This window comes from Misgurnus anguillicaudatus, chromosome 3 (assembly GCF_027580225.2).
Source record: "Misgurnus anguillicaudatus chromosome 3, ASM2758022v2, whole genome shotgun sequence".
In the NCBI taxonomy this organism is placed as follows: Eukaryota; Metazoa; Chordata; class Actinopteri; order Cypriniformes; family Cobitidae; genus Misgurnus; species Misgurnus anguillicaudatus.
The window spans coordinates 40,071,668-40,083,998 of record NC_073339.2 but is presented as its reverse complement, the minus strand read 5'-3'; the positions used below and the strand labels follow the sequence as shown (position 1 = coordinate 40,083,998).

The 12,331-nt window shown below is 37.7% G+C and overlaps 1 protein-coding gene across 1 annotated transcript; it reads left to right on the top strand.

Annotated features, from left to right (window-relative positions):
• The first annotated feature begins 1,722 nt into the window (after window positions 1-1,722).
• mpc2a (mitochondrial pyruvate carrier 2a) lies at window positions 1,723-12,054 on the top strand. Its single transcript, XM_055205920.2, has 5 exons — window positions 1,723-1,974; window positions 6,035-6,075; window positions 7,819-7,903; window positions 8,491-8,602; window positions 11,612-12,054. Exons 1-5 carry the CDS (start codon window positions 1,818-1,820, stop codon window positions 11,652-11,654), a joined length of 438 nt encoding a protein of 145 aa, XP_055061895.1. The 5' UTR covers window positions 1,723-1,817; the 3' UTR covers window positions 11,655-12,054.
• The last annotated feature ends 277 nt before the right edge of the window (window positions 12,055-12,331 follow it).

Genomic DNA, 12,331 nt, shown 5'->3' with positions numbered 1-12,331 from the left:
GCCAAATCTCGGGAGTTGTTAGGTTTGGGGGTTCTGGCTAGAATGGCTACAGCTATAGTCATATCTCCCGATGTGTTGGGTTTAGGGTTAGGTTTGGGGCAGTGGCGGCTCATGACTGCTCATCCGAGGGGAGCAAATTCAAAATAAGTGTTCAGGGTGTCATGTGTCTTGATTGTGTTTTCAAAATATGTGTTTGTTGAGTCACATGAATCATGTGCATCACGTGTTTTGTCGAAATAAGTGCCTGTTGCACATGGATGAAAAACAGCGGTTCTGGCTAGGTAGGAAATGTTAGGTCTAGGGTTAGGTTTGTGGGTAGGATTACGATGAACTCATCTGGCGAAATTTCATAAGATTTTGGCCGTAGCTGTATCCCTTCTAGCCGCAACTAATTTATAGCTAGGATTAGGACGAAAAACTGGCTATTGTATACAGCTACGGCCTAAATCCTGTAAAATGTTGAGTTTGGGGGTAGGATAAGGATGAAAACAGCGCTCATTTGAACGTAACTGTATCCCCTCTAGCCAGAACCCTTTGAAAGGGGCAATATCCCATTTCAAATGCACCTGCTCACTTTAAATAAACTTAAATAATTATTTTAAAATAACCTAAATTTAGCATCATTGTTACCCTAAATTTTATTTGTACTTAAACAATATGATTGACCTATATTTCTTAATCCTTAAACATTTTTTTTTATTATTTATTTTATTTAATGTCATTGGCAGTCATGCCATAAATACTAAACAACATATGGTAACTACAGTAGGAAGAGTCTTCCAAGGCTTTTGATTAAAATAAAAACAAATTGAAGTAATATAATCTAATGCCACATTTCATTTGAAAAGGAAAACAGGGTTTTTTAAAGAAAAAAAAAATATAAATTATAAAAGTTTATTTTAAAAAGTTAAAAGCCAAATATTTTATAATGTGGTTTTTTGTTTTTTAGCGTCGGTATGAGCTGGCGCGAACTGATTTTGCCAAGTGGTTGATGTCCTCAGGGCAACATATTGTGTTGACCCAAGGACAACATTTTTCTAAATAAAACCTAAACCTACCCCAAATCCAAACCCTAACTATAACCAAATCCTAAAATCAGAGGGACATGATAAGTAAAAAACAATGGTCTAGAAACAGCTAATCCTTTTTGTAAGCTTAAACTTAAAACAAACCGTAAACTTATTTCTGAAATCTGATTGGTTGATTGAAATGTTGTCCCAGGGTGAACATAATGTTGCCCTGCCTGAGACATCAACCACTTGGCAAAATCAGGAGAGCCGTATAGGCTCGATAGAAGTGACATCTGGTGGCGCAGAGCTGTCATTGCAACTATCGACAATAAATTAAATAAATATAAGGAAAACAGGGTTTTTACAGAAAAAAAATAAAAGTATTAATTTTAAAGTTTGCCAAATATTTTATAATGTGGTTTTGTTTTTTTAGCGTCGGTATGAGCTGATGGAAGCGACAGGGACATCTGGTGGCGCAGAGCTGTCATTGCAGCTATCGACAGCAGGTGCTTTAATATTCCACTACGCTGTTAACTATTAATAGATCATATGATATGACCACATTTACCCTGCAAAGGTCTAACACATTTATTTATATTATAGCTATAGGCTAAGATCTTTTTAAATTACCGATGCATTTATTTATTCTAAATGTGATCCTTTACAATCAAACTCACATTTCGTAATCTGTATAGGTTCCCCTGGATTAAGCAGGGTCTTCAGCATCGTGATAGGTTACAAGCAGAGGGAGGAGAGGAGGTGTGAACTACATGAAGATCCACCGCAATGCTCTGAAGCACTGCATGCATGATACTGGAAACCATGAGTCGCAGCAGGGTTTGTATGCAACTGCGGTCATGTCGCTTTTATTCCGGTGGTTTGAGAGCCACATATCACCGAACCCTGGACCGGATCGAGTTAATGCTGACGCCAAAACTGAGACCTCTCTACAATCACCCTGCTGGTAAAGAAATTACTATTATCCACCAGTGTTAAAGAAATAGAAATACTCCAATTTATTTAAAATTATATTTACATTAATAGACTCCAATGTGGCATCTGTTCGTGCAAATTATCTCCATAATTTTATGTTTACAGTGACGTAATGACTGCACACTTTAGCCATGCTTATAAATAAACGTCATTGCATTAGATACCAACCAAGTGGCATTTGTTTTTTATTTTTATCAAGGTAGCACAAGCACTGTTAAGACAAAATGTTTAACTTTTTGGTTAGTAAACAACAATAATCATTGCATTGTTTGGCAACAGCAATAGAAGTAGTTTCTCTAAGGGGTCAGCTGTGTGAACTTGAAGAGAAATGAATTCATGCATCTAGGCCTACTAAAAAATGACCTTGTGACCAGTTGGTCAAAAAATAATAATTTTGCTAAGAAGTGACTTTAATTCATATGGACTTTATATTAGGTGTGACGATTATTATAGTGTTTTGTGAGGGGAGGGGGGTCTAGTTAAATGAGCCAGTCTGATATTAGGGGCAGTTTCCCGGACGGGGCTCATCTTAGTCCCAGACTAAAAAAAAACATTTGAGCTGCCTTAATTTAAAAACATCTTGTCCCTGACGTATCTTAACATATATCAGTGCCTTCGATTTGTCTCAAGATGCACACCAGTATTGTTTTTCGTAAGGTCTGTTGGGAAAAACTACTTAAATCTCCTAAAATAACTAAGGCCTATTCCTGGATTCATCTAAACCCGGTCCGGGAAACCACCCCTTATTGTTATTATAACATTAATGTTAAATGCTCTCTCATTTGTAAGTTGCTTTGGATAAAAGCATCTGCTGAGTAAAAATGTTAATGTAATGTTAATCTAGATCTGGTTTCTCATTTGGATTCTGTTGTGTGACCTTGATGGAGAATTTGCTATTAAAGAATACTCGACTTTCATAGAAAAAAAATCCTGATAATTTTCTTAACCCCATGTCATCCAAGATGTTTACGTCTTTCTTTCTTAAGTGGAAAATAAATTACGTTTTTTTTTAAAGGAAAAAATTGCAGGATTGTATAGACCAGTGGTTTTTAAACTGGGGGCCGCGAGATGGTGCCAGGGGAGCCCCAGTTTTATGACATTTTATAAAATTCATTAATTTATCATGAATTCTGTGTAATTAAACCTAAAAAATAACAAGCCAACTAACCAACAGCACTACTAGGTATAATTTTATATGTTTTGTTAATTAAAATATTAGATTTTAAAACATGTTTACATGTTTTTGTCATTCATTTTCTTTCGGGGGGCCGCGAAAAAATGCACTGTACACAAGGGGGGCCGCATGCTGAAAAAGTTTGGGAACCACTGGTATAGACCATATAGTAGACTTTAGTGAACCTCAACAGTTCACTACAGCTTCAAAGAACTCTAAACAATCCCAACCGAGGCATAAAGGTCTATCTATCATTTTCTCAAAATAAGTACAACTTCTCGTCTTGCACCAGCGTGACCTTACGTATTACATTGTCACATCAAAAGGTCACGCATTACATATTTGAAACGCACACTTGCGGACCATTTTAAACAATAAACTGGCACAAAGACATTAAGTTTAACTTTCGTCTAACAAATCAATCGAACCAGATGATGAAATCCAGATTAATTTTAATGTTATGTGTACAAATAAAGCTTAGAGTACAGCATCTGTGTGAATGATCAATATACTAAATTCATTTAAAGGTGCAGTGTGTAACTTTTAGAAGGATCCCTTGACAGAAATGCAATATAATATACATAACAATATTATCAGTTGTGTGTAAACACATTACATTATGAATTGTATTCTTTTTCATTAACTTACATGAAAGTCGCCGTGATGTTACTACAGTAGCCCTGAATGGACAAACTGTTCTACAGAGTGTGTTTGGTCCCTACATTGTTTCGGACGACAAAATGTTTGTCCTGTGGTGGTGGCTACCATATGCGTTTTGAAATTCATGGGTGAGCTGTTGGTCACAATTCGCAATCTCACCACTAGATGCCGCTAAAATTTACACACATTACACATCTTTAACCATTCAAGTGTGGCAATAAATTAAAGGTCACGTTCTTTCTGATCTCATTTTTTAAACCCTAGTTATTGTGTAATGTTGCTATAATAGCATAAATAATACCTGTAAAATGATAAAGCTCAAAGTTTACTGCCAGGCGATATATTTTCTTTAACAGAATTCGCCTACAAAGCCTACAGCGAACAGCCGGTATGGACTACAGCCCTCTACTTCCTGCTTTAATGACGTCAGTATAACAGTTTTTGACTAAACTCCGCCCACAGAAATACGTCAGTCACCAGCTAAGCTAACGGCAAGCTAAGCTGCTATCGAATCACAACACAGTAAACAAGCTACACAATCAGAACTCGATACGTATTTCTGAAGGACGGACTTCATAGAACAAGGAACACATCAGCCTGTTTTTGGACAGTGAAAACAGCGCTATACAGATAAGTAAATTGTGTGAAAAATACTGCGTTTTTGAACACCAGAAACATGAACATGTTATATTGCACACTGTAAACACAATCAAAGCTTCAAAAACACAGAAAGAACGGGACCTTTAATATTCATACGATTCAATACTGTACTATACAGTATATTGTTCACACGCACATAATCGAACACACACAGAAGTAAATGTACAAACAATACTATCATAACGTAGTATATTGGATTAAAATGTGAATAAGGGAAAGAACTTATCAAAAACCTCTGGGGTTCAAACTTTCTGACACATAAAGCAAGGCGCGCACGTGACAGCAGAAAGTGAAGTTTCGTTTGTAACTGGTCATGTGATATCTACGTTAACAACACAAGCTTCGAATCGAGGCTTCACCTGGCACACCCATTTTTGCTCGACACAAGCTCCGACACCTTGGTTCAAATGTAACATCACTACCGTCCAGTGACTTCTTTTTTTGAAGCGCACGATGTGAAGTTCGTCACAACATGTGTGTGTGGTTCGTCATTTCAAAATATGTGTTCGGCGCTTTGAGAGATCGTGTCTGCATCACGTGTCATGTCAAAATAAGTGCCTGCTGCCTTGAACTTGAAAAGAGACACTCGCGTTTGCTAGATACTCGCATAATCTCATGCGTAATCAGAGTTTACTGTTAAGGGAGTGTCTTCGTGTATTTAGGGAACGCGAGCATCTCTTTTATCATAAACGGTTTTGACGCGTGTGCAGCAGGCACTTATTTTGCCAAAAACACGTGATGCACACAGGATCTCTCCACACGCAGGACACATATTTTGGAAAAGGGAACCACACACGTGACAATCCGAGCACTTATTTTGAATTAGCGCATCCTCGGAAGAGCAGTCACGAGCCGCCACTGCTACCGTCCTATGTGATTACGTGATACGTAAGGTCACGCTGGCGCATTACGAGGCTAGTGGAAGACGAGAAATTGAGGTTGAAAAGCATTTATTTTTTATTTTTCTTGGCAAAAATGACGACCCTTATGCCTCGTTTGGGATCATTTAGAGACCTTTGAAGCTTTAGTGAAACAGTAAACTGTTAAGGTCCACTAAAATCCACTATATGGAGAAAAATCCTGAAATGTTTTCTCAAATAAACTTAATTTCTTCTCGACTGAACAAGGAAAGACATAAACATTTTGGATGACATGGGGGTAAGTAAATTATCAACATTTTTTAAGGAAGTGGAATAATTCTATTTTATGTTTAAAATGTAAACATTTTGAATAGGTCAATGCTTGCTATACACATCTGATTAATATTTGTGTGTCATTATATTAGTATACTGTATATAGTTTTTAGTGGGTAGATCTTATGTAATCACAAGCCTATTGACTGTTTGCTTACTAAGCGTAACATTTTTGGGAAATTCAGTTTCTTGCGTTTGTGTGGTTTTTCTTTTCTCACATCAGCATTCAGTTCTGGCCAGTCGCATGTCAAGTCAATTCCTAACAATTTCAAGCTTTTAGATCAACATCATTTCTCAAAAATTCTCTCTCTCTCTCTCTCTCTCTCTCTCTCTCTCTCTCTCAGGACCAAAGACAGTTTTCTTCTGGGCACCAGTTTTCAAATGGGTGAGCTGGGCATCCTGTTTGTACCACAGTAAAATACACTCCTAAAATATGCCATGGAAAAGATTTTTTGCTTAATCAGAATGTAATAATAAAATAATGTGAAACTAACATATGAACTACATTCGCACTTTGCATATTTGCAGTGTTGTAATCAGTGTTGGGGAAAGTTACTTTTAAAAGTAATGCATTACAATATTAAGTTACTCCCCATAAAGTAACTAAACGCGTTACTTAAGCCCTTTTCACACAGACATTATGTAAAATACACAGGAAAGGCATCCGGGATTTTTCCGGGATCCTTAGATTTTTTGTTCATTCACACTGCCATGATTACCCGGCATCTATGGTCCCGGAAAGACACGTGACCTGTTGAAAGTCCCGCCCTCTCTTCTACGCAGCGTCTGAAGTTTGCATATTATATATTATTTCTCTCTCCAAGAGCCACTCGCGTGCATTTTTGTTTATGATAAGACTATAAAGGAGCACGTGACGCACCGTTCTAATGCTGGTGAATGATCTCAGCTTCTGAGTGGATATTTGACGAGCTCCCTGATCTCTGCTTTAATACAGTTTTCAGACATTTCTCATCGCGATTGTTTAAATGCATTTAAAACCCGCATTTTGAGGAGCTGAATGATATATCTTTTTGGGATGATGCGCGGGTATTTTCCTTTATTATAGCTCAAATGAGCATGTGACGCCATATTCTTTTATGCTGCTGAATGATCTCCGTTTCAACGCAGTAAGTAATGAGCTAACTTACCTGATATCTGCTTCAGTCCAGTTTTCTGACATTTCTCGTCGTGAATGTTGTAAATCCCTCATTTTAAAGAGTTGAACCAACTTCATGTTGCCATGACACGCGCGTCCTCACTACGGCATGTGCGTCATTGTTTATGCGTCTCATTTATCATTTCCTGATAACTGCTTCAATATAGTTTGCAATATATCTCGTGGTGAATGTTTATATGCATGTTATCTCTCTTTTTAAGGAGCTGAACCATAACTTTTGTTGTGATGATGCGCGCGTCCTCACTACGACACGCCACTCATTACGGCATTCTTTCGGCTTCTTGTTCACACAGAGGGTTATCCGTGTATCTGACTAGGTCCTCTTTCCGGCAACGATCCCAGAAGATTAACGGGACGAGTTTGTTTTCACACAGACGCTTGTCTGGCAATTTTACGGGTATTTTCTGGGACCAAAGGTCTGTGTGAATGGGGTTTTAGTTACTTTATATGGAAAGTAATACTTATGTTACTTTCAAGTTACTTTTGCGTTACTTTTTCTTACTTGGCTGAGGCTTGATCTCTTTCAGGCCTTGCAGGTGTTTTTATGATTGAAAAGTTCTGAATTTAGAAATTGCATATTTCCATCGCAAAAATGTCAAGCTCTGACCTACCATTTTTGTTTTTGACTCAAAATGTTCCTGTATAGGTGCGCACGCATAAGAGTGCGTATAATTCTACGTAACTACATTCAGTTTTATTCAGTACATTGTTTTTATTAAATCGAATTAATTAAACTGAAAAGTAACTCGCATTACTTTTTTTAAAAAGTAACTCAAATATTAATGTGTACATTTATAAAGTAATGCGTTACTTTACTCGTTACTTCAGAAAAGTAATATTATTACGTAATGCACGTTACTTGTAATGTGTTACCCCAACACTGGTTGTAATGCTACAGTGAATGCTGATCAAGGCTCAATCTATTTGCTCTCTATCTTTTCTTTGTTGTAGGGTTTAGTTGTGGCTGGATTCTCTGATATGACCCGACCACCAGAAAAGCTCAGCGTCTCCCAGTCCTGCGTCATTACAGCCACAGGTAGTCTACTGGTTCAAAGTGCAATGACGGAGGGACACTGTTGTTGTTTGGTCAAAATTGAATACAGCTACTGGTGTTGATAAGTGTCCACTAGATTAGAATATCTAAAGCCTCATAGTAACCTGAGATTAATGTGGCCAAAAATAGAAATACTTGAAAACGGATCCAAGAAATGAAATAGGAGCAGCCCTTCCCACATTATTTTTGCTGCAGACATGTATAATGTACCTCAAAATATGTGCGACTTATTGAGGGAAGGGTAGTTGTGCTATTACTTTAGTTTACAGGTTAAACTTTGAAGGAGGATTGATTTTTACCATATCTAGGGACCAGAATATCAGAGAGAGACTTCAGTAAGCAACCACCCAACCAACATAGCAACTGTTTAACTGTGCTTTGTTAATCATCTAGTATCTTTAGAAATTAGTTTTTTTAATACATAACACAATCAGTTGGTATAATACATCCATGCATTTTCCAAACCCGCTTGTCCTCTACTGGGTCACAGGGGGGTGGAGTCTATGATGGCCATTGCAGGCCTAGGCACAATGTTGTTGGCTAACTGGAACTCTTTCTGTTTTTTCCAGGACTTGTTTGGTCAAGGTACTGCATGGTTATCATCCCTAAAAACTGGGCTCTGTTTGCTGTTAACTTTTTCCTGGGGATATGTGGCAGCATGCAGCTCATTAGAATATGGAGGTTAGTATGGCAACAGGAGAAAAGTTTTTCAGATTTCTGTTTTAGGGTCAATACACAGAGACAAGCACATTTATCTTGGTTTAGTGAGCAACTACACATTTAAGTTTATTCAACTTAAAATATTAGTTAACCCCTCCCCCAAAAAAGTTGTTGTGTCAACTATTATTTGTAAATTACTAAATGTGGCCACTGGCCACCAGGTAACTTACAAAATTTGACCACCAAGTAACTTTCAAAATTTGGCCTCCAGGTAACTTACAATTTTTTTTAATTTACAAAAAAGATTTGTTGTTTCAACTTATAAAAAGTAAGTTGTTAAAGTTAAAGTTTTGAGTTTATTCAACTTCCCAAAAAAAGTGTAATTTTGTAACTTACAAAATTTGGTCACCGGGTAACTTACAAGATTTGGCCACCGGGTAACTTACACAATTTGGCCACCAGGTAACTTACACAATTTGGCCACCGGGTAACTTTTAACATGTGGCCTCCAGGTAACTTACAAAATTTGGCTACCGGTAACTTACAAAATTTGGCAACCAGGTAACTTAAAATTTGGCCTCCAGGTAACGTACAAAATTTGGCAACCGACCGGGTAACTTACAAAATTTGGCAACCGGGTAACTTACAAAATTTGGCAACCGGGTAACTTACACAATTTGGCTACCGGGTAACTTACACAATTTGGCCACCGGGTAACTTACACAATTTGGCCACTGGGTTACTTACAAAATTTGGCCACTGGGTTACTTACAAAATTTGGTCACCGGGTAACTTACAAAATTTGGCCACCGGGTAACTTACACAATTGGGCCACCGGGTTACTTACAAAATTTGGCCACTGGGTTACTTACAAAATTTGGCCACCGGGTAACTTACACAATTGGGCCACCGGGTAACTTACACAATTTGGCCACTGGGTAACTTACACAATTTGGCCACCGGGTAACTTACACAATTTGGCCACCGGGTAACTTACACAATTTGGCCGCCAGGTTACTTACAAAATTTGGCCACTGGGTTACTTACAAAATTTGGCCATCGGGTAACTTACACAATTTGGCCACTGGGTAACTTACACAATTTGGCCACTGGGTAACTTACAAAATTTGTCCTACAGGTAACTTACAAAATTTGGCCATCGGGTAACTTACACGATTTGGCCACCGGGTAACTTACAAAATTTGGCCACCGGGTAACTTACACAATTTGGCCACCAGATAACTTACAAAATTTGGCCACTGGGTAACTTACAAAATTTGGCCACCGGGTAACTTACTTAGTTCAATTTGCTGCCATTTATAAAATCTTTTGTGAACTTTAGCAAAATGTTTATATGATGGCATCCTTGATGTGTTATAAAGGCATGCAGTCCAATGATAATTTATAAACTTTTAAGAAAACCCCTCAAGCAAAGCAACTGGTCACACTTTTATACATTTGTGACACTTGGCTACATTTTAACCTGATAAGGAACTGTCACGATCGGTACACGGGGAAGACGATGAATAAAACCCAAATGCAGACTTAAATAAAGAATACTTTAATACACGCAGAACAAAGAACCAAAACACCCACGAGGGGGTAAAACATTACAGGAACAGAACACAAGAACTAAACTAACTGACATCAACACTTGGAAACACTAAACTACATAAACTTACACATGAGACAAGGAACAGGATTAAACACGAGGATCTTGTAGGAAACAGAGAATAATACCAACGCACGGAGGACAAGACAGAAGGGTATAAAATAGGGAAATCTAACAACAGACACCTGGAGCTTAATCAAACATAAGGGAGCGGGAAACAATTCACGAACCCTGAGAGAAACGTGGACAGCAGAAGGGCATGTCACACAACTCTCTCAGGGCAGACACGTACTGTCACAACCTAATCTCTCACAACTCGGATAAGACAAGAAATGGAGAGACCGGGTCATGACAGGAACACTGTGCCGTACACGGTACACCCCCTCCCTTGCACGCTGCATTACGTCATTGTAACTTTGAAGCATTAAATCTTCAAAATATACGGTCATGCGGCACATCGTTGTAAAGCTTAGACTTTCGGGATTCCATTAAGCGCACACACAAAGCATAATATGATTTTTAGCAGTCATAAAACTGTAATCTAGTTGTTAGTTACCTGAACCGGGCGGCGCCGATTTAGGATATTTACTTACCTTTAAAATCTTCCCTTTATCCGCTTCGGTGAAATTGTCCAAAACAAATTGTTCATAAATCCCCAAAAGTCCAAGGAAATGGAATATCCAAGCCTTTTAATCCAAAACGATTTGTTCATCTCACAATCTTGATGTTTCTGACCAAATTACGATATAAATACTGTATACAATTAGTTCACTAACGGACATTTGTTCAAATCTCACTTTTCATTCACGATTTATAATGAATATATTCGGATGTCACGTTTATTGTGCAACGTCTGAGGAACAAATACGCCCCCTTGTGGACTTTCAGCCGTTCCATAAGAGGCTACAACATGAAATAATTTTACGAATGTCTATCATTTGAATATAATTTAAAATGCTTTTGTTTAAAAATTGCTTGATTCGTTTTAGGTAGAGGTCATTGGTTCAATTACACAAAAATAATTTACATATATTGCAGATTGACCTTTCCGGCAATTGTAATTATTTAAATATTTCATATTGTACATGGTCTAGTGTATGCAACATTTCATTTCTGCTTTTAAAAGATGACTAAATTATTATTAATGGCCCAAGACATAAATGCTTTCAATGGCTGTGTGTGTGTGTGTGTGTGTGTGTGTGTGTGTGTGTGTGTGTGTGTGTGTGTGTGTGTGTGTGTGTGTGTGTGTGTGTGTGTGTGTGTGTGTGTGTGTGTGTGTGCGTGCGTACTTTAGAGGTCATAGTAGTTTAGGCGTACAAGTTTCCAGCTGGTTATTGTGTTCCTTTAGCTCCAGCAGTAATATGGCGAAACAATAATGCAAAAGTGGTGTGACACACTTTGTATTTGTGTGGGTGTAGATACAAACAACAACTGAAAGAAGAGGAAGCACTGCAGGCTTAAATTTCAACCACCTGTGGTCGGTGCAAAGATTTTCTCCACGGTGTGACTGAGTGCTGATGAAGAACCTGCCTTATGTTATTTTCAGTTACTGTGATAACCACTTGTGAGCCTTTTTGCACAAATGATTTTTCTAGCGAACAAACAAATTAAACCTTGTGTGAATTTAAAATTATAAAATTACACTATTTAATTGTTTTATGATGGTCCTTTTTAAAATTGTAATCATAATGCAATGTGTTATTTATATTGCAAGTTATTCTTCATTATTTCTGTTGATTTGTCAATCTTAAAGTGTTTTACTGATAGAACGTCATTCTGCATAATAGTTATGTTATCTGTGTATCAATGTATCGTTGATTTAATGAAAGTTCACGTAAGGTATTAAAAATTTCTAGTCTAAGTTTGTCCCGAGCGCACTTTACTGCTGCATCCTTAATTGAGTTTAAATAGATCCCTAAGGGTCATTTGGAAGGAAATTGGTGTTCGGAACTCTGACGTGGTAATGTTTACATAGTTTTGACTTGTATACCCAATCCTTTGACTTACGTCTTCTACTGTTTACTGATACAGCGAGCGGTTGTGTGCATGAATAATATAGCAAACATTAAGAAAGAAAAACAGGTCAGTGAAAGTCTGGCTTTAACTCCCAGTGCTATAATGGGTTACATTTAGGGAAT